This window comes from Chrysemys picta, chromosome 5 (assembly GCF_011386835.1).
Source record: "Chrysemys picta bellii isolate R12L10 chromosome 5, ASM1138683v2, whole genome shotgun sequence".
Classification (NCBI taxonomy): domain Eukaryota; kingdom Metazoa; phylum Chordata; order Testudines; family Emydidae; genus Chrysemys; species Chrysemys picta.
The window spans coordinates 12,325,660-12,349,521 of NC_088795.1; the positions used below are offsets into that span (position 1 = coordinate 12,325,660).

The 23,862-nt window shown below is 42.9% G+C and overlaps 1 protein-coding gene across 2 annotated transcripts in view; it reads right to left on the reverse strand.

Annotated features, from left to right (window-relative positions):
• The window catches only part of MTHFD2L (methylenetetrahydrofolate dehydrogenase (NADP+ dependent) 2 like), a 63,395-nt gene extending 47,362 nt beyond the window's left edge, over window positions 1-16,033 (reverse strand). The window contains exon 1 of one of the 2 annotated variants that reach the window (XM_005283994.4): window positions 15,785-16,033. In XM_005283994.4, the coding sequence (XP_005284051.1) occupies window positions 15,785-15,897 (113 nt within the window). In that variant the 5' untranslated portion in view covers window positions 15,898-16,033. The remainder of the gene's footprint in view (window positions 1-15,784) is intronic. The other variant, XM_024110125.3, reaches the window with a different exon arrangement.
• Window positions 16,034-23,862: the final 7,829 nt, after the last annotated feature.

Sequence of the window (23,862 nt, forward strand, 5' to 3'; positions counted from 1 at the left end):
AGTCATCTTAGTTTGTTCTTTTCCTTATTTAGGGTCTTTCTTCTACAGTGTTTCACATTTGGGCCAGCTGGTTACAGGTTACGTTATCCAGATCAGGCACATGTTAATCTTTTATGTTTATATTCCAGCCTATTGCTTTTTCACAGAAAAGCTAAAGTGTGTGACTTTCAGATATTAGACGATTCATTTTTGCTGTGCCAGGCAATGCAACCCTTAAATATATAAAGCAATAAAATTGTTAATCAACGAGAAAACTTGACTCATTTATCTGGTTTGGAACAAGATGTTCTGCATGACCCAATCAATCCAAGACCACCTTTATATGTAAAAATGAAACAAAATCTGAAATTATAACCTCTATTTTTGCTTAAGTTGCATCAGGCCAGGTCTGCCTTCCTAGCAAAATATCAAACTGTCCCCTCCTTACACCAATCTCTTCTTACAACCCTACTTTATTATTTCAGAAATCTGTGCACCCTCTTTAATATTAATGTGGGCTGGTGTCCAAATGGACCTCAGAACGAAAATTAACTGTGGTCTCCCCAGACAGATACAGGGGGCCAAACTAATCCACCAAATACAGAACTGCAGGGAAACACAACCCATATTTGTTTCTAACTAAAGAATCTTTCACTCTTGTCAGGTTGCCACTGTAAAATTACTGTAGCTCTGGGGAAAAAAAGAGCATAGACTCTTGGAACCACTTTCAACCAAGAATTCCAAAATTCGACTTCCCACATCTCTGGGCAACAGAAATTATAGGAACTTTCATTCTCAAACTCTCTAAAATCTGCCACTATTCACTCCCCTTTATATATATATAGTCTTTAAGTAGTAAGTACATGTTGAACTGTACTTGAAAATAGGAGCATGGACTATGGAGTACAGCTTAATAGGCAGCCTGCTCGAAGCACCGCTAAGCAAGTGAGCAGTTGAATTCCTCACTAGCTGCAGTTTTTGAGTAAACTAACTTTTTCCTCTCGGTCCTATTATAACTACCTTTAACCTTAACTGCCACTCTTATGCTGCTGATACTTAACTGAACTTGTATTTCAGCTGCTTCTTTACCAACTGCTTTCTGTTGGCTTTCTTGTCTCAAAGCGAGTTTGCAGCTCTCTCTCAACATCCCTCAGTTAACTGTCTGAAAATGGAAGTCATTCACTTGGACAAGGGCATCCTCAGGAGCAATTCCATCTTCTCCATCCAGATCTCCCATTTGACTCTCCTGTCTGTACCCACTCGGTTTTCCTTGACTGTGTTTTCCAGTCTCATCTGTCTGATATATGTAAATGTGCATATTAGCTCTGCGCCAACACTGCCTGCATACAATATAACCCTGGTTGGACTACCCCTCCTCTGAAGTTGTGTGTTTATCTCCTCGCATATTTCAACTCCTTGTCTTTTCACACATTCCAAGGAAAATCAAGGAAGCCAAGCATGATAAATATATATATTTAATATTGTTTCTAGACAGGAATATTATATCTTTCTATATTAAATTATGTCTATTATGTCTGACTGCATTTGTATAGAGAACGTAAATCTTACTTTCAGAGGATTAAATAAGATATGTATGAAGTACCAGTGGACATGTCTACTCTTCCTGCGAAACACAGAACTGCACAGTGGAGGATACCAGTGTTCTAGTCTTACACACAGCATCAAAAGAACTGCTGGTGGTCCACATATCCATGACACAAGGATCAGAATCCTATAGGAAGCTTGCTCCCACTTTTCTAGATAGGAAGCAGGACTATGAGCAAGACACCCTCCCACTCACACATCTTGCTTTCTTCTTCTGAAAGAGAACTATAGTTTTGTGTCTATACATACGCACATGCACACACTATGCAAGGGACCAAGCCCTGCTTTGAACCGAGTTCAATTTAGAATAAGTGAATTATATTGAGTAACAAGAATAACTTTGTTTAGAAAGTATTTTTTATGAAAAGGTGTAATACTACCAACCCAGGAGGTATCCTTGAAAGGTCAGTGTTTGGTATGAACAGCCTAGTGAGAACAAACTCAATTTATTCCACAGCAAAGCCACTAAAACAATAAATATGTATCAGCTCAAATGGAACCACTAATATACAGCTGCTGTTCTTTTCTTTTAATTCAAAAGCTGGCTTTAGCCGTTTTCTCCCACAATGTTTTGTACTGGGAAACACTATCCTTCCTTAACTGTGATACCAGAGATAGGAGATAGATGTAATTTCATGCTTCTCAGTTATATATATGCCCTTATTTACCCTTCCTGTGGTTCTCTCTCGTCTTGCACGTTACATGCTTTGGCTATTACAATACTTTGGCTCTGATCTTTCCTTTTCTGCACTTGTTATGCCAATTAAATATTGAAAGTCACCTGTGTTGGGCAATACTGTACGTATTTAATCTGCTCTTTAAAACATATCATACTGTATATAAGTGAAATCATGTTATTCTCATTTAGCCTCCTAGTTTTCACTGTAATTGTATTATCAAAGGACTAATTTTCTTAATCCTACATATACAGTCTAACCTTCTAAAACATCTAAGGGCAAGCTTGTACCCTTAAAGAGTAACACCAGCCCCATGGCATAGGTCTAAAAGAGCGGTCATCACTCAATTCTGACCTTACACACAACAAAATAGTTAGGACTCTCTAACATTCATCAAGCTGAAATTGGTGGTATAACTAATATGGTTTAGAGCGTGAAGTGCCAAATTAAAAATGCAACGGATCAATACAGTGCATTGACCTTGGTCAAGAACAAATGTTATGCCAATGTATTGTGGCTGAGAGGTAATATATATTTCTTAGAAGATATGATATACCTGTACCTACTTAGTGTTCCTTCTAAATATAATATAAAGCAAATCATACAAGCATAAGCCAGAGCTAATTGTAAATGGCGACAGCTCACAAAAGAATGTAGCTTTTTCAATGTATTTTAACAACCTAATGGAGGGTTGTTCCTACCTAGTGGTGTATTTTGCTGAAATCGTTGACATTCAAAATATCCATGTTTTAAGCAAGAAAGATAATCTTCAAGAAGACCTAAACACATTAAGGGAGCGAACTATCAAACAGCTGATAGATTTTAATATGAGCAAATTTAAGAGCCGAGATGGATTGCTTAAAAACTACAATACAAAAACTATAACATGTAAGGTAGAATACTGGAATATCCTGGCAAAGAAAGGAAGGTTTCAAGTTAGCACGGATATGAAAATGGACACAATTTGTTCAGTTAAAGCACAGAAGATCAAAAGGATTCCAGGCTACATTAGAAGATGTAAATAAACATAAGCAAAACAAGAAAAATTATACCATTGTAGAAGGCCATGGCAAAGCCCATCTGGAATACCATGCCCGGTTTCAGGCATATTACTTCCACAACTATGGCCTTGGCTACACTGGCGCTGTATAGCACTGCAACTTGCTGCGCTCAGGGGTGTAAAAACGCCCCCGCCCTGAGCGCAATGAGCATAGCGCTGTAAAGTGTCAGTGTAATCAGAGCCTGCAGCGCTGCACACTCGCTCGCAGTGCTGCAAGCGATTCCCCCCGGAGAGGCGGAGTACATACAGCGCTGTGAAGTCCCGAGTGTAGCCAAGGCCTATGTAGAAATTCTGGAGAAAAGTCCAAAGAAGATGAAAACTCAAACAGTAGTGACGGCCTTATCTATGATAGGCTTCTATAAATTGAAAATAAGGCCATTGGGGGAGAGAGATCTTATTGCGGTTTGTTTATGGAAATGGTCTTTACAACCCAAGAAGCATGCCACTGCAGATTCCCACGATATGGGGAAAGTAGAAATGTTAAAAAATATTAAATTTTGTATAGATGAAAAGGTTTCAGCCCTTTTTCTTGTGAAGATAAACTTTAAAATGCAAATCAATGTAAAGTAATCATTAGGCCTTTTGGGAATGGAGCATTAAAGGGTATTTTCACACTTCGTATGTAAAAAGAGCCTGTTAAGTTGTGGGTATCACCTCCCTTCAAAAACAAACCTAATCTTGTTAAACCTTCCCAAAACCCTTAGGCCTTGGCTACACTTGTGAGTTACAGCGCTGTAAAGGCTCCCCCAGCGCTGTAACGCACTCCCCATCCACACTGGCAAGGCATTTGCAGCGCTCTATCTCCGTGGTTGCAGCGCTGCATGTACTCCACCTCCCCGAGAGGAATAGCGAGTATTGCGCTGCCGCTGCAGCGCTGCGGTGCCAGTATGGCCACCCAATGCGCTGTGAATGGCCTCCAGAATTATTCGACAGTATCCCACAACGCCTGTTCTAGCCACTCTGGTCATCAGTTCAAACTCTACTGCCCTGGCCTCAGGTAACCAACCATGTGACCCACCCTTTACATTCCCGGGGAATTTTAAAAATCCCCTTCCTGTTTGCTCAGCCCGGCATGGCGTGGAGTGCTATCAGCGAATCTTTCCAGGTGACCATGCCTCCACGCGCCAAGCGAGCCCCAGCATGGAGCAATGGCGAGTTGCTGGACCTCATCAGTGTTTGGGGGGGAGGAAGCTGTATAGTCCCAGCTGCGCTCCAGCCGTAGGAATTACGATACCTTCGGGAAGGTATCAAAGGACATGATGGAAAGGGGCCATGACCGGGACGCCCTGCAGTGCAGGATTAAAGTGAAGGAGCTCTGGAGTGCCTACCGCAAAGCCTGCGATGCAAACGGCCGCTCGGGTGCTCCCCCTGCGACCTGCCGATTCTACAAAGAGCTGGATGCGATACTTGGGGTTAACCCCACCTCCACTCCGAGTACCACCATGGACGCTTCAGAGCCTGGGGGGGAGGAAAGGAGAAGGAGGAGGAGGAAAATGGGAGTGATGGTGGTGGGCCGGATGGAGACACCCTGGAATCCCTGGAGCCAATGCAGCCAGGAGCTCTTCTCGAGCCAGGAGGAAAGTAGCCAATCGCAGCAGCCAGTACTTGGTGGAGGACAAACAGAAGAGCAGGTTCCCGGTAAGCAGGGGTTTTTTTCGGGAAGGAAATTTTCGGTGCGGGCTCTTTGGGAGAGGAGGGTTAGGCATACCTAGATGCGGAATAATGCATTGATGTGGTTTATCACATTGCGGTAATCGGCCTCGGTAATCTCCTTGAATGTCTCATCCAGAACGTGAGCAATGCACTTGCGCAGGTTTATCGGGAGAGCCACCGTAGTCCTTGTCCCAGCCAGGCTAACGTGTCTGCGCCACTGTGCCGTGAGGGGCAGGGGGACCATTGCTGCACACAGGCAAGCTACATATGGGCCAGGGTGGAAGCTGCATTGCAGTAGAAGACCCTCCCTTGCTTCCCAGGTCACCCTCAGCTATTATGCTGTTGTGTAGACCCTGTGTGTTTTCTACTCCTTAAGTGTGGGGGGAATCATTACTCTGTCTGGTATAAACAATGCTGCCTCTGTTAAATGTTGCATTTTGCCTATACAGCTGCATCAACCTTGAGACCTCAGCCATCCCTCTTATCGCCTGCTCAGAGACTGCAAAGACTCAGGAAGAGACCGCGAAAAAGCAAATAAGACATGCTGCAAGAAGTGATGCGGCAATCTATTAAAGAGAATGAGAAAGCACAGAACTGGAGGGAGAGAGAAAGCAGGATCCGCCAGGAAAACGCAGCGCACCGGCGGCAAAGCACTGCGCACCGGCAGCAAAGCACTGATAGGCTCATAAGCATCCTGGAGCGCCAAGCAGACGCTATCCAGGAGCTGGTAGCCATGCAGAAAGAGGAGCAGAACCGCAAACGCAAACGCCACCCACCCCACAGCCCTTGTCCCAAAACTCTTTCCGTTGTGCCCCACTGTCACCTCCAACCCACTTTCCCCAACTTCTGTGTTCTTCACGCCACCCGCTGCCTCCAACACCAGTATCTTCACCACCCAGCCCTGAAAACCACGACCCTTACCCTCTGCACTCAACCCCCATCACCATGCAGTATAGCTGTCCTGAAGTGCAGCACTCACTGCACAGCACACCAGACAGGACATACGCGAATCTGTGATTGTACCGTTCCCCACTCCACCCCCTTGTTTCTTTTCAATAAATGGATTCTTTGACTTTGAAAACATTCTTTATTATTGCATAAAGTAAAAGACTCCTTAGCCCAGGAAATAAACAGGCACTGCAAGTCTGCTTAGCAAACACCGATTCCTAAAGATTGGAACTACTGCACTTCACTCCCGTGCACGGCACCAGATATCACTGTTGGTTTTCAGCCTCAAATCGCTCCCTCGAGGCATCCCTAATCCTTGCAGCCCCGCGCTGGGCCCCTGTAATACCCCTGCTCTCTGACTGTGCAAATTCAGCCTCCAGGTGTTGAACCTCAGAGGTCCATGCCTGAGTGAAGCTTTCACCCTTCCCTTCACAAATATTATGGAGGGCACAGCATGTGGATATAACCACGGGGATGCTGTTTTCGGCCAAGTCCAGCTTCCCATACGGAGATCGCCAGCGGGCCTTTAAATGGCCAAAGGCACTCTCCACAGTCATTCGGCACCGGCTCAGCCTGTAGTTGAACCGTTCCTTGCTGCTGTCAAGGCTCCTGTGTAGGGTTTCATGAGCCACGGCATTAACGGGTAAGCGGGATCTCCAAGGATCACAATGGGCATTTCAACTTCCCCAACTGTGATCTTCCGCTCTGGGAAAAAAGTCCCGGCCTGCATCTTCCTGAACAGCCAAGTGTTCTGAAAGATGTGTGCATCATGCACCTTTCCAGGCCAGCCTGTGTACATGTCAATGAAACGCCCACGGTGATCCACAAGCGCCTGGAAAACCATAGAGAAATACCCCTTCCGATTAACGTACTCGGATCCTAGGTGGGGTGGTGCCAGAATAGGAATGTGCGTCCCATCTATCGCCCCTCCACAGTTAGGGAACCCCATTTGTGCAAAGCCATCCACTATTTCCTGCACGTTACCCAGAGTCACGGTTCTTCTGAGTAGGATGCGATTAATGGCCTTGCAAACTTGTATCAACACGATTCCAACCGTCGACTTTCCCACTCCAAACTGGTTTGCGACCGACCAGTAGCTATCTGGAGTTGCCAGCTTCCAGATTGCAATAGCCACCCGCTTCTCCACTGGCAGGGCAGCTCTCAATCTCGTGTCCTTGCGCCGCAGGGTAGGGGCAAGCTCCTCACACAGTCCCATGAAAGTGGCTTTTCTCATCCAAAAGTTCTGCAGCCACTGCTCGTCATCCCAGACTTCCATGACGATGCGATCCCACCCCTCGGTGCTTGTTTCCTGAGCCCAAAAGCAACATTCCACGGTGCTGAGCATGTCCGTGAATGCCACAAGCAATTTCGTGTCGTATGCGTTATGCGGCTCGATAGCATCGTCAGACTCCTCACCCTCACTCTCACTGTCACTTTGGATCTTAAGGAATAGTTCGACAACCAAACGTGACGTGCTGGCGAGACTCGTCAGCATACGCCTCAGCAGTTCGGACTCCATTTCCCGCAGACAGATCGCGCTGCACAGAAACGGTTGAAAGATGGTGCCAAAGGTGGACGGAAACAAAGGGATTTCTGGGATGCGAAGCGATGCATCACGGGGCATTGGGACAGGACCCAGAATCCCCCTTCCCACGCCCCCTTCCCACAACCCACGGCGCCAGAATGGGAAAAGGTGCTCTGTGGGATAGCTGCCCATAATGCACCGCTCCCAATAGCGCTGCAATTGCCGCAAATGTGGCCACGACCGTGCGCTGGGCAGCTGTCAGTGTGGACAGACTGCAGCGCTTTCCCTACTCAGCTGCACGCAGTCAGGTTTAACTCACAGCGCTGTACATCTGCGAGTGTAGCCAAGGCCTTGGGCTGGTCCCTTTGTGAATGCATACATTTTGGAGGGGTAGGAAAATAAATAGTTTGCCAGTCTACCCAAAATTGCTAAAGCTGGATGGGTCTGCTTAAACTCAGCAACCAAAACAAAAAGACACATGGACATGTGTAGAAAACAAACAAAAGCATGCACTAAAGCAGTCTTGCACATTTTTTAAGGAAATGTAACAACCCATACACCGAATCTTCTCTCTCACCTTTACCAAGCTGGTAAGGCTAATATAGAATATATTGTGGTCAGGCATGTAAAATAAGTCCTAAGTGAGCTGACAAGCCAAATTTTTCAGGCTGCGTTAAATACATAGAGAACATATTCCATCGTAGAGGTTATTCAAGTGTTCTGAATTTTTAACCCCCAAATGTAATTGCAGAAAGCCCCTTAATCAGGTTTGAAAAAAAAGAAATAAAAGGATTACTAGAAAACCAGTGTCTTATTGGGGTATAAAGAGCATTATATGCTATGATGATTATTTACATGTAGGGGATTAAATTTTAAAATGATCGAAAATTCCTGTTTGTCCCCAAATTGGTTTTTCCATGTATTCTTTAATTTATAAATTTAAATTATTTTAAGGATGCGGAAATTATTTTATTAGCAGTTACAGAGATGAAACGGATCTTTATCAGAAAACATATGTGACTTTTGTAAATTTCACTTTGTAAGGTAGGTAACAGTGAGCTAATAACAATATTTTATTTAAAACATTATTTGTACCAAGGAAAATGCAAGTGAACTATAACCCTACACATGGCTCACTTTTAAGTACTTCTCACTGAGTACTTCTGCAGAAACAGATGGTAGCTATTTGATATGCATCTCTATTTTAAAGGAAACTCTCAGGCCTTGGCTACACTTACCGGCAAGTTCGACGGCTGGAAATCGAACTTCTGGGTTCGACTTATCGCGTCTAGTCTGGACGCGATAAGTCGAACCCGGAAGTGCTCGCCGTCGACTGCGGTACTCCAGCTCGCCGAGAGGAGTACCGCGGAGTCGACGGGGGAGCCTGCCTGCCGAGTGTGGACCAAGGTAAGTTTGAACTAATTCGAAATAAGGTACTTCGAACTTCAGCTACGTTATTCACGTAGCTGAAGTTGCGTACCTTAGTTCGAATTAGGGGGGGTAGTGTAGACCAAGCCTCAGTTTGAAACTGGCTATGTAAAAGGAATACGTTTTATTTTGCTAATTATTAAACGTTGCGACTAAGGACACTAAGTTTTAGTTATCTGTATTAATGAGGGTGACAGAACTCTGTATTATCAATGAAGCTATTATTGATTACTCCCTCTGGATCTGATTGTGAACCCTTTACTCACTCAAGACTCACTGAAGTTGTGAATCAAACCCATCAGGTGAAATCTTGACCCCATTTGAAGGCAATGGGAGTTTTACGATTGATTTCAAAGTGGCCAGGATTTCACCTCTTGTCTTTAGCATGGTCCTTGGGACTCAAACATCTTATTTTTACTGCATTTATGTATTTCCATCTATGCCAAGCAGAACTCTGGGAGTTATTGAACCATTCAATAGTGTGCCTTTGAGGTTATAGCTACACTCACCAGTTTTGAAACGGTTTGCTTGCCTGGCTTTAACATTAGAGTTTTAACACTACGTTAATATATTGCATTTTTAATGTTCTTTAGCCTTAGCCATATTATAGTTTACAAAATCTTAGCACAACTGTCATCAATACAAATTCCCTGAAGAGCAAAGACTAACAACATTTTACTCATTCAGAAATCTAACATCACAACTACCATATTATTCCCAGACTATTAAAAATGTCTCCCTAATCCACTGGACCAGTTATAAGATGAAAAGATACATGAGGTGACACAACAAGAGCCAAAATGTAGATAGTTCTGTGGCACAAATCCGTGTTTGGTGCAGCAGTTCTCTGTTTGCTATGCCTATAGTTATTCTCTGAAAATACAACAACCTGAAGAAACCTCTTTCCAGAAGGAGAAAAGATAAATAAAATAGATTTGGGGCTTGCCTCCTCTTCATATATACTCTTCTTGTCAAAATAATTACAGGCTGCCTCTTTTTTCTTGCAGACTACTCCATCTTCTTCCTTTACTGGCCAAACAGCCAGCAAAATTTTTGCCCAATTTCCACTTGTGCTTAAATTATTTCAAACCAAGGTAAGGACAAAGAAAGAATAGTTATGCGTCGACTATCGTATTAATTCTTTAAGAAGTACAGATATTAAATGCTTTGGGGCTATTCATAAACACTTATTCTCTTTATCATGTTTTATTCAGAAAAATAGAACGCACATTGACAGAATATATTAATATTTTCACAATTAGCCAAATTTGCCACGTGTGTTGAGATATCTCAGTTACACAGACAAGAATTCCTGAGACTACTATAGTAGATATACAATGGAGATTTTTTTTTTTTTTTTTTTAGGTATAACATCAACAAAATTTATTTATTTCAACATTTAAAAAAGGAATAGACTTGTACACGTCAAGTATTAGTGCAGTAGAGTAATAAATTATTCTTCATTTGTAGGATAACTTTTATAAAGTGCACTACCAACAATGGCTATTATAATGAGATGTTTCTAATTAAATTTCTTATCAGTGCTTTGTTATTTGATAATATGTATTTCTATTTAAGCTCTGTTTGACAAATATGGATGTGGGACATTATGAAAAGAACAACTGGGAGTGAAATCTTGGCCCCATTGAAGTCAATGGCAAAACTCACATTGACTTCATTGAGGTCAAGTATCAGGGGCTAGCCGTGTTAGTCTGTATCCACAAAAACATCACGGAGTCCGGTGGCACCTTAAAGCCAAACAGTCTTAATTTAATAAATATATAATTTAATACATATTATTGTTCTCTTCATATGTCAGTATATAATGCCTGCATCTGTAATTTTCACTCCATGCATCTGAAGAAGTGGTTTTTTTTACCCACAAAAGCTTATGCCCAAATAAATCTGTTAGTCTTTAAGGTGCCACCGGACTCTCCATTGAGGTCAGAATTTCATCCTAGAAGTCCAGGCCTAATGTACAAGTCTAAGGCATCTTGGAAAAGTATATTAGTCTGATTTGCACAAAATGTGTGGCTATAACTTCAGTAAAAAGCTATATAGAGAATATGCTGATTTTGATGATAAAGAAAAGCATGTTAAAAGAAAAATGCTGGTTGTTAATTTCTACTTTCTTATTCGATTTAGTAAAATAAATTGCTCATGTTTTGTTGTTACAGCAATCAATATGATTTTTTTTTGAGAGGGAGAGGCTAACCACTCTCTATGTTCAATACAAAACCACCACCCAATTTCTTGTGCAAATACACATACAACAGTTAAAAATCACCAATGCAAAATGTAGTTTGACATTTATAACGAGTTTTAAAAAGGGACACTGTCAGAGTTTTTAGATTCAAAATTTTGACCAATTTTAAATTGATGTCTGATGAGTACAGTCCTCTGAATTCATTTTTTAAGCTTATTATTTGATCAAACAATAAATGTATTTAGAGGAAGCAATATTTCTTCAAGTCTCCGAAAACCAGTATTGTGCTCCTTCTCTACTAGAACAACACTTAAATTGCTTCCCCAAAGTAACATCAATAGAGTACATGTCTACAGACAGGAAGATGTTTTGGCATGACAATAAGACACTAAAATAACATGAAAATTGTTGATGATTCAAGATATAGAAAAAATATAGATACAGATGTTTAGACTTCTAAAACGATTAAGAAGATTAAGATTAAGTGCAATTAAACACAATTTAGGGTAAAATTAATATTAAGGATTATTTTAAAATATTACTTGGCAGTGTCCCTTTAGTGATTTAAAAAAAAAAAAAAAAACGGTCTAGGGGGCATATGGGGGAAAGCAGACAGTGGTGAATTCTGGAAGATGGAATCTCTTCTCTCTGCTGGTCCTAGAAGAGAAGAGAGAAACCAATAAGAATAAACACACTGCCTTGTATCCACCCCAGCCTTGTCCCACAACTCAACAAGACGCCATTCACAACCTGACGCTAATTCTTCATGGCACTGTTTTGCATGAATTATGTTATATTAAGAAATATATCATTTTTATCAGTATAACATTCTGGAAATTCCTATTATGAGAATTTTTTTCACCATATCTAAACTGCAAATTTTTACTATCACTTCTAAGCCTCCTGCTAATATCTACCAACTTGCTGAAAATTATTATTTGGGACTACAGTAGAACAGGCAGAAATTGCAAACCAATTCCCAGCATCCATATGGATATAAAAATCAGAAGATAATGCCACCATTTAATATTTAAGCAAAAATATACTCCTTCCAAAGTAAACGTTTTCCATCTTGTGCATTTCTCTTTAAAATTAGTCTATATTCTTTCACATCAGCAGCAAACATTCTAAAAAAGTGTAAAATACCAGTTACACTGAAAGCAAAGATCATGTAATGTAAATTATATTTTTCATCTTAAATATGAGAGTTTCAACCATTTATTTGCTCACTAGCTATCCCTAGAATCTTATAGAGTACATTCTCTTAAATTCTGTAACTGCTATTAATGCTAAAATGAGTTTTTACATACTTTAAAGGAGGAGGGACAAATACTACTTCAGTATATCTTTCATAGTGTAACACACACATGCAGGCTCTCTCTTGTATTAGTTGGCCTTATACAAAAACATTCCAAACAAGTTCAGTTCCTAATTCAAGAGACCCTCAGGAACATGAATTCTCTAAAGTAAAACAAGCATGGACTGCTTCTAAAAAAACCCTGAGATTTTCTGAATTCATATAGGATGATTGTTTTGCATGAGACATCTCTAATTTATTCATCTGTAGAAAGCCAACTATCCAGGGATTCCCTATATAATTGAGGCAACTATTTGAACGCTCTTTTGTAACAGCCGGCAAATACTGTTACTTTTGGCATTTGGATTAGCAAGCGCCAGGAAATTATTTCAATTGCCCATTTAATCACAACTGATTCTGTCTAGAAGGTATTGTTGAAACAGAAAAACAAATTGAAAATTCTAATATTTTGCCATCTCTCCCTTTGGCACCCTGATACTCTCAAACTACTTTCCTTCTATTGTGAATTATGATATTGGTAAGAACAGTTTATACGACTTTTCATCAAGAAATGGGATTTCAACAATTTTTTAAAGCATAAAAAAGCCCAGCTTAAACCTTTTCCCCTACTTGCCTACTCAGGTCAAAATCTAGACAATTTACTCCAAATAAAGCAAAATTAATATATGTACTTAAACTACTAAGTCAAGAAACAAAATATCAGTACTTCAGAAAAACAAACAAATATGAGATTGTGCTTCTGTGCACTGAACAAGTCAATGAGAGTAACAGTTGAAGAAAAACCTTTTTGCTTAGACCTTGTCTACACGGGCAAGTTCAGCCAGCTATATTTAACATAGTTTTATCAGTGTGACGCGCCTATGTGGATGTTCTTATTCCAGTATATGAGTGGCTTTTTTCAGTTTATCTTAAAACTCCTTCCCAAGCAACATAAATTAAAACAAAAAAGACACTCTTATGCCAGAATAAGAATGTCTACACAGGGCGATTATACTCGTTTAACTATCAGTTTAAACTCTCAGTTTAGGTTACACAACATGTTTTTTTCCCTATATAGACAAAGCCCCAATAACTGAGCTCTGAGAAAACCCAGCAGGGAAATAATGTGGTCTTATGTTTCTAAAGCTTGTATAAATTTACTATAGTATATACAGTGGATGTTTCTTCTTAATAAATGCAGTAACTGATAAAGTATAACAAAGATAAAGTTGCCTAGCATCAGTTTCAGAGGGTCATAGAAATACTACAAACCCAGGAGATCACATGGTCCATTACATCCTGTCCCTTTCAATCCCTGATATCCCAATGCCCTAAGATCAATACACTCAAAACTATGTGATTTGCTGAATTCATTATCTTAGAAACAATTATTTTTGGCACCACACATCCAAAAAACTAGTCATATAAAAAGGCAATGTTTTTCGACATCCATCTCAGGAACAATGGGATCAGTTCTCTCCACTATTTTCTAGAACAATGAAAGGAGAGAGATTCGGGTGGACATTTACTTAATGTTGTCACAGTAGTGTTGGCGGATTGTTTCCTTTTAGAATTAGTGAAGAGCAAATAGCATTGCGTCCATGTAGGATATTTTTCATGATGTACATAAAGTCCAGTGTTACTAATATTTATCTCGGAACAGACTCTTTAGATAAAAAAGGGTCTCTGGTAAGAGACTGACTAAAATCCCCTCTTCCATATCCAACAGGAGCAAAGAATTGTCATACCATAGTACCAAGAGTAAACCAGCAGGCGAGCACATTAAATTATATGTTACACAGTCAAGGTGAGAGACTTGACAAGGCTTTTTGTTCATTGCTGTGATAAATTGAACAAACTTTCCACAAAAAATATTTAGGTCTTTTTTGTACAATGTTCTTGAACAAACACACACAATGCATCCATCTACAATATCTTTCATTTCTTTTTTTCATATCACATACAAAAGGACAAACAAGTGCCACAATATTATATTGTATTTGTTAAATAGTCTTCTTCTTTATACAAAGTGAAAATATTAGATTGTGAGCTATTAACACAGAAACAATTCTGGACCCAGAACAAATGGTAGCAAAAAGGGGCTCTTGGTCAAATAAAAGTTTTTAATAATACAAATCGATTTCCAAGTACCCCTCCCAGGAGCAATTAAGGTTCAAAACATGTTTACAGTGTTTGGCTTCTGGGCATTAAGGATTTTCTTAGGTTTCAATAAACCCATTAACAAGTAAATTTTCAGAATAAATATTTTGCAGTTCTATCTTCCCTCATTCAATCTGTCTGAACGGCTTGTGACACTGGTCTACATTTAAAATTTAGATCAACATAGCTACGTTGGAGAGGGCTATGAAAAATCCACACTGGGTAGCTATGCCAATCTAATTCCCAATGTAGACATAGCTAGGTCAACAGAAAAATGCATCTGTTGACCTAGCTACTGCCATTTGGGAAGATGCTGTTCCTACACCAATGGAAAAAACTCTTCTGTCACTGTTGGCTGTGTCTACACAATTGGGTTATGCCAGCACAGCTATAGTAATGTGGCTATGCCAATACAGTCCCTGTAGCATATACCTATCCAGAGACTGTATGGAAAGATTAATCAGGGAACTCAATTGCCAAATGTAAGTGCTTACATAGGTGCCCAGCACCTATATTTTAGCTCTCAGTCAGGCAACTGATTTCATTGCGAGTCTGGCAATGTTTGTAGTTTTGCTTAAAGCTCCACCTACTGGAGTCAGAGGAGTGCATGCAAATCTCAGCTTTCAGCGGGGGAAAAAAACAAGTGGCCCCATGGTTGCAGAGCAAGTCTAGAAAAGGGGATGCGAGGGAATCATTGAGGCGCAGAACCCAGAAGGCAAAGAGACAGACGTGCATTATTTTGGAAAGAAAATCTCATGATTTTCAGGCAGAATCTCAGGATTTCCCAGGCCTGGCTAACGATTTTTGCACACCTGGGCTTGGCACTGACCCAGGGCGCAGACAGAGCGCCCCAGTACCTGGGGGCGGTCTGGAGGGGCAGACGCCCATTTCGATACCCAAACATGGGAGCTGGGCATCTCATTGGGGTGCTCAACGTCACAACCGGGGTCACGTGGTCTTAAAGCCCCCCGCCCTCAAGAGGGGCTGAATGGGCACAGGGGTGCGGGGGGAAGAAGCCCTGAGGCCCGGGCTGCCCCAGGTGGCCGAACCCCGCCGCGCGCGCGCGCGCGCGCGCGCTGCCCCCCCCCCCCGAACGTTCGCGGAGGAGCCGTTAGCATCGAATTCCAGCCGTTAACCGCCGCCCCCAGCCGCTAACGGGGAGGGCAGCCAAGCGCTCCCCCACCCAGCCCCCTCTCCCCGCCCGGGAGGCGGCTCCAGCGCGAGGGAAATGACCTCCCCCCGGTACCTGGCGGCTCTGCGCGGGGAGCAGCTGCTGCTGTAGCCGGCGGGCGGGGGTCCCCATCTCCGCAGACGCAGCAGGCAGGAGCGCAGCGGGGAGACGCCACCGGCCGCCGCCATGTCCGCTCTTCATCCCCGCCGCCCCCAGAGAGCCCGGGCCCCGCCTCCCTTCCACACCCCGAGGCGCCGCGCCGCGCCCCGGGCCCGCGGGCACAATGGCGGAGGAGGCGCAGCCGCGCAGGTGTCAGTGTAAGGCGGGAGCCCAGGGGTAGCGGCCGGTCACAGCCAGGTGCGGCTCTGGGAGCTGCAGGCCCCTCAGGGGGGTGAGTGCCCTGTCCCAGGTGTGCCCGTGGGCAGGTCCTCAAAGGTATTTAGGCCCCGCCCTCACTCCCCGTGACAGCAGTAGGAGACGGGCCCCTCTGGGCCTCAGCTCCGGACCCCCGATGGCCTGATCGCCCCTTCGCGCCCAGGGGTGCCGGGAGAATAAACTCTTAACGATTGGGCGGTGTACTGCAGCAGTGGGGCCAGGGCGGCCCAGGTAGCGGAGTCAGAGAGTACGTTTACGCTGCCATTAAACACCTGTGGCTGGCCCCTCTCCCCAGGTTCCCGCTCCTGGGGCTACACAATTGCAGTGTAGGGGTGGGGGGGCAACGTGCTGCTCCGGAGCCACATGCGGCTCTTCAGAAGTTAATATGCAGCTCCTTGCACAGGCACCGACTCCGAGGCTGGAGCTACAGGCACCAGCGTGCTGGGGGGTTCTCACTGCTCAGCCCCTGGCTCTGCCACAGGCCTTGCCCCCACTGCACCCCTTCCCGCCCCCTCCCCTGAGCCTGCCGTGCCCTCGCTCCTCCCACCCAGAGCCCCCTGCATGCCACGAAACAGCTGATCGGGAGGGAAGGGAGAGGGGGGTGCTGATCCGCGGGGCTGCTGGTGGGTGGGAGGTGCTGGGAGTGGGGCGGGGGGAACTGTTGGGAAGCTGCTGATGTATTACTGTGGCTCTTTAGCAACGCACATTGGTAAATTCTGGCTACTTCTCAGGCTCAGGTTGGCCACGCCTGGTGTAGAGGTTCAGGCTCTGCCCTGGGGCTCTGCAAGAGTCCCAGAGGCCAGGCTCCAGCCCAAGTGCGAACATCCACACTGCAATGTTATAGCCTTGCAGCCCAAGTCAGACATGGTTCTGCGGCAGGTGTTTTATTGACATGTAGACGTATGCTAAGTGACAGGAGAATCAGAAAGAGGTGTAAAATTACTGTTCAAAACCACCCTCCTCAGACATATGCTACAAAACCTTCCATCCCCACTGGGAAAACATCCCTCCAAAGCCAGGGCATCTTCTTCTGAACTAGTCAGCCTCTGCTGGCCTGCAATCATAGAAATGTATAGCTGAAAAGGGCATTGAGATCCCGGATGTCATCTAGTCCAGCCCCCTGCATTGTTTTAACAAGATGAAATATGCAGGCAGGATTAGAATAAAAGCAGAGGATATGTCTGTATCGCAGACCTGACAGAACAAGTGCTAGCTGGGTAATAGCCTCCAGCACCCCATGGTCTGCTGTTCTTAGTGATGTCATACATGTTGCCAGCTATTAATAAAATGCTATTTATTAGCAAACTTGTAAGTCATACAGGCTTATACATGCTCCTGCAATAGTTAATAATGGCAGCAAGCTAAGGATATAAAAAAAAATTGGAAAAAAATTTATAATTGTGGTATAAAGAACAAGTTCCAGGATCTTGTGGAAAAATGAGCATCCTAACAAAAGAGGCAGGGATCACCACTGCTAAAATCTTATGAGAAATAACCTTAAAAATGATAAAACAAGGAAGGGGTTTCATTTCCTCTCATTGAAAGAAGGGAGCAGCATATTCTCACATTGTGATATCTAATACACCTCTACCCCGATATAACGCTGTCCTTAGGAGCCAAAAAATCTTGCCGTGTTATAGGTGAAACCGCGTTATATCAAACTTGCTTTGATCTGCCGGAGTGCGCAGCCCTGCCCCCCCCCAGGAGCACTGCTTTACCGCATTATATCCGAATTTGTGTTACATCGGGTCGCGTTATATCGGGGTAGAGGTGTAATACATGTATCAGAGGGGTAGCCGTGTTAGTCTGGATCTGTAAAAAGCAACAAAGAGTCCTGTGGCTCCTTGCCACAGGACTCTTTGTTGCTAATAATACATGTTTATGTACAATGCACAGATACAAAAGGATGTGTAATAGCCACTTATATATTGAGACTGTGTTTACGTAGGTGCTTAGAAATTACACTAGTCTGCATCTTAGTACATAGTGCCTCACTCACTGATGATTTAAATGTATCTTCATTATACACAAACCTGGTTTTTTATTTTTGCATTTCTTGTTGTTCTAAGTTAACAAATTCTTACTTTTAAAATTGTTTACAGAAAACAATTTTCCTTTCTCTCTCAGGGATAGGTCCACAGATCCTCAGTGGGGATCATAACCTGTCTGTAGATGTAGGGGGCAGAATCAAACTGATTGGACAACTGACAAGGAAATATTCTTTCACTTTCTAGAAACCCCCTCAGTTTTGTTCTGCCTTCTGTAGCTACTGACAAGGCGGTGGAATACAGTAGTTGCCTAGAATTACCACAGCACACAGACCACCACTATGATGGCTTAGATAACAGGCTAGAAGGATGGAGGAGAAAGGTCCAAACAGGAGACCAGGCTGTCCGTCCTGCTCTGTGTCCTTGCCAGAGGGTGCAGGAGAGGTTTATGCCTTGGACATATGCTTTGGCCCCCTTACCCTAAGACAAGAGTTGGTTCCCCAGGAGTTCCCTCTCCAGCAGGGTCTGACAGCCAGGCCATGAATGTCTTGAAGAATGGCAGGAAAATGAAGAGAGCTCTTTGGATGTCGGAGTTACAACAAAGGGCATTGGCCCGGCGTGTGGAAACAAAAGCAGAACCATCTGAATCCACAGACAGAGAAAGAAGCATCCTGGTCAGACCATTTTGGACGTGTGTCCTCCTGCAGTACAGGTCTCATCATCCCTCCTCCCCCTTCCCTCATTGTGGAATTCAGTCTCCCTCCTTAAGCCCCAGGTAAAGACAGGAATTCTGCATGGATGGGAGATGAAGGGAATCTCCCCCTCAGGAAGACATGCCCTCTTGGGGTAGGGAGTTCTTGGATTTGGCACAAAAAGCATCTTTACTTCAGAAGGCTCATCTTGTGAGCCTCAGGCAGCAGCTGCAATGTCCCATAGAGAACTTCTATCTACTCTCAAAAGGGCAAAGATAGAGAGACGTCTGTTAGCAGAAGAGGTTCTCAGGACTACTCATCTGACTCAGGTTCCCAATCTCCACGTCCTCTAAGTAGTAATATTTAAACAAGTTTTAAAATGTTCAGGAAATTACCTCCAAAACTTAGGAGACAACTGGCCTGTTCTGGAGATAGCCACAGTACCTCGGATATCACCAAAGCGCATCAGAGCTAAAGGTTCTGCTCACAAAGTTTCCATACATGGAAAGAAAAACATAATAAAAGGAATTAAATAGAATTGTTATGTGTCTATTCTTCTCCATCATCATTTAATTCATTTTCATCCTCATATTCATGGGCATCACCAAAGAAAAGGAAGACTAGGAAATCCATTCAATCTAAGTCCAAGAGAGGGAAAAAAAGAAGTCAAGAGGAAAGCCAGGATGTTCTTCACAGGAGGACTAAGTGAAACAAGAGGCTCTTTTTTCAACTGAATAATTTGAGACAATGTTATGAAAGGTGATGAGGATGAACCCATTAGAAAAGATTCTAAGGATTAAGAATAGAGGATTTGTACAGAAATTACAACAAAGTATTTTCAAAGTCTGAACCACACATTCCCCTTCATGCCTTTTTGGAAAAAGTAATTATGGTCAACTGGGAAACACCAGCAAAGTCTATGAGATTGTCCAAGCATGCCAAAAAATTCTACAATGTGCACTGTAGCAAAGCGGATTTTGTGTCTCTTCCCAAAGTGGACAGGGCAGTTTTAGCACTAATCAAAGACACTGCTGTCCCAGTGAAAGGGGACTTTTCCCCCGAAAGAACCCAATGACCGCAGAATGGAAATATCACTGTACTGTATGTTTGAGGATGCATCTTCCTCTCTGGTGGTTTCTGCTATGGCAACATATTTTGCAAGAGCAGTACTAGCCTGGACTGACAGTTTGGCAGCCACACTGCCAAAAAAGGCTAAGAAATAGTTACAGTAAGGTTCAGACTTAAAGAAAATCTCAGTGGCTTCTGTATTCATAGCCAGTGCAGCCAGGGATGCTTTGATGTTTTCAGCACACGCCATGGCCTTCTTTTTGTCCACAAACTTTTCACTCAAAGGAGAATGACTGGTATTTGCTGGATGTAAGGTGAACCTTAATGTTTTATCTTGAAAGAACTGAGAGCATAAGAAAAACAACAGCCTTAGTGGTCTCATTTCATCCAAGAATAAGAGGTGCTAAGGAATCTGAATCATCAGTCTCATGGTGGATATGCTGGTGCATTGCTGAGGAGTATAGAACAAAAGGACTTGGTCCTCCAATGAGCATCAGAGCTCTCTCAATCTGAGTGGTAGCGGCACCATGGGCAGAGAAAGGGCAAGCCCCTTACAATTAAATCTGCATATATTTACCAAATTTTACAAGATAGATAGTCAATCTTCAGCTGTTGCTTTGGCAGGCTGGTCCTGCATGTTGTGGTGATTCCTTAGAATAAGGGAATCCTTTCTCTCAGTGACTTTATTTTGTTCTCTCTCTAAGAATTTTGTCACTTCTAAGACAATCCCACACTGAGGATCTGTAGACCTAACCCTAAGAGAGAACAGGACAATTTGTGGTTGCTTACCTGAAAAATGTTCCCTTTGAAGGAATAGGTCCAGAGATCTGGCCCTACCTGGAAAAGGGAGATCTGTAACTTATGGTTAAAGTTCTCTTTAGTAGTTAATTTTTTCTTAATGTTCATAATATTTTCTTATTGAATATCAGTATTGCAAGCTGCTGATGCAGCATAAGACATTTGTGTTTTTTTTCTGGAGTTTGGAAGAGCTAGCTTTGGAAATATCTTCAAACTCAGGGGTTCTCTGGAAGGTGGGGACTAGTCCCTCATCAGTTATCCAGTCAGCTTTGATTCTGCCCCCTTCAGCTACAGACGGAGGATCTGTGGACCTATCCTTTAGAGAAAGGAAATTTTTCAGGTAAACAACCACAAAGTTTCCGCTTCTTTCATTCTAGACTTAGTTCAATGGAGTCAAACCCCTGCTCTGTTTGTTGTATTTATGTGACCTGCGCACACAGATTCTGGAGAATTTAAACTTTTATTTAAGACAAAATGTTTCTATCCCTCTTAGTTGCAAAGTTAACCTTCCATAGAATATCAGGGTTGGAAGGGACCTCAGGAGGTCATCTAGTCCAACCCCCTGCTCAAAGCAGGACCAATTCCCAACTAAATCATCCCAACCAGGGCTTTGTCAAGCCAGGCCTTAAAAACCTCCAAGGAAGGAGATTCCACCACCTCCCTAGGTAACGCATTCCAGTGCTTCACCACCCTCCTAGTGAAATAGTGTTTCCTAATATCCAACCTAGACCTCCCCCACTGCAACTTGAGACCATTGCTCCTTGTTCTGTCATCTACCACCACTGAGAACAGCCGAGCTCCATCCTCTTTGGAACCCCCCTTCAGGTAGTTGAAAGCAGCTATCAAATCCCCCCTCGTTCTTCTCTTCTGGAGACTAAACAATCCCAGTTCCCTCAGCCTCTCCTCATAAGTCATGTGCTCCAGCCCCCTAATCATTTTTGTTGCCCTCCGCTGGACTCTTTCCAATTTTTCCACATTCTTCTTGTAGTGTGGGGCCCAAAACTGGACACAGTACTCCAGATGACGCCTCACCAATGTCGAATAAAGGGGAATGATCACGTTCCTCGATCTGCTGGCAATGCCCCTACTTATACAGCCCAAAATGCCGTTAGCCTTCTTGGCAACAAGAGCACACTGTTGACTCATATCCAGCTTCTCGTCCACTGTTACACCTAGGTCCTTTTCTGCAGAACTGCTTCCTAGCCATTCGGTCCCTGGTCTGTAGCAGTGCCTAGGATTCTTCCATCCTAAGTGCAGGACTCTGCACTTGTCCTTGTTGAACCTCATCAGATTTTTTTGGCCCAATCCTCTAATTTGTCTAGGTCCCTCTGTATCCGATCCCTACCCTCAAATGTATCTACCACGCCTCCCAGTTTAGTGTCAACTGCAAACTTGCTGAGAGTGCGGTCCACACCATCCTCCAGATCATTAATAAAGATATTAAACAAAACCGGCCCCAAGCTTGAAACAAATATAAATCATTGCAACAATGGCTCTGGGAGGTATGAACTCCCCCATATCCCATTCATCTCATGGGGATGCTGACCCTAAGGCTTAATGGTGACACTTTATTAACTATTTCACTGAATTGTAACTATTTCATTGCTGATCATTTTAGCAGATAGAATGGGAAAGGGAGTGAGAGAACCACATGGGGGAAACTTGGAGTTGTTGAAGGGAGAGAAATTCAGAGAAGAGAAAGTAGGAGAGACACAAAGACAGGAAAAGCGGAGAGAAAGAAAGCAGGATGGGGAAAGAAGAGAACCAATGGGCAGAAAAAGGCAGTGGTCCTAAAGATGAGCATTAGAAATGGTTGAAATTTTTCAAAGGAAAAGTTTTTTCATCAAAGACCCTTTTTTCTAAAATGAAAATGTTGTGAAGCCCCTTTATTGTAATTGTCAACATTTTAATGTTTTTATATCAATTTTATCAAGTGTTATCAAAGTGATTACAAAAAGATTTCATTCACTAAAAACTTTTGTATGACCCCTCCCCCCCGTTTTCAAGCTACTCTAGTGAGCATATTTTCCCACTAAGTGATGCTCAATGCAACTACAAGGTACATAGAACGTATCAATTAACTTTTGTGCAAGCTTCTCTTTGACATCAGTAGGAGTTCTGCTGTGAATATCCTACCCCATAGACCATGAATAAAAATGGAATTATGCCCTTTCCACCGCATGAGCTTGAAACCCTTGTACTTGATTATCGTCTTCCCTGCTCCCTCCTGGCTCTGCCACAGACTTCCTGTGTGACCTTGGGCAACTAATTTAATCTATCCTATGCCTCACTTCCCCATCTACATAATGGGAATAATACTTTCCTTCCCCACAGGGAGTTTGTGAAGATAAAATCCATTAATGATTGTGAGGCACTGAGATACTATGGTGCTGAGACCATATAAATACATAGATAGATTATTGCAGGCTGCATCCATGAACACACCAATGTTGTCTGCTCCTACAAACATCTCTGAGATACTATGTGAACTTGAAATAAAGGCTGATCTCTAAGTAATACAGAAAAGAGATTCATTTAATGTAAACTACTTCTATTGTAAATTGGGGAAATACTTTGCCAAGTAACAAGAAAATGGAGGTGTTTATGGTGAATGCTTGTCATTTATGGTTTCTCCAGGTCCGTGACCCTGGATTCTTAGATGTTGCCTGTAGTGATTTTGCAAAGAATAGTGGGGTGTACAGCTGTCCTGGTAGCAGATTTCTGGTAGTGGTCAGCAGAGCCACACAGCTATTAGCTTCCCACTATGCTGGGTCCCATAACTCAGTCCATTATAGCCCTGAAAGAGATTTCAGTATTGAAAAGGTTTGTACCCTGTGTAAGACGGGAACATGCATGTCAGTCACTCTACATCTCATTAATTCAAAACACATGGGAAAAACTAACAAGTATGAATTCTTTGGATTAATATCTCAGAGATATTTGTTATGTTAAAACATTTAAATGGCGAGGCATTAAAAAGGATGGTTAAACAATATATCTCTGCTATCTTTCATGCCTGCAACACCACAGATAAGTGGTTCATCAATAAAGATGCACTTGACTCAGCTGGAGGAGAAAATACACGCTATCCTTCTAAAAGAACAAATTCACCATGTTAAAAGATAGTTTGTGTGCCAAAACACACATGAAAATAGTTTGTGATTACTTATTCATTTTCCAGCTCATCATTGCTTTCAGTGGTCACATAATTCACACAAATAAATGAAAAAAA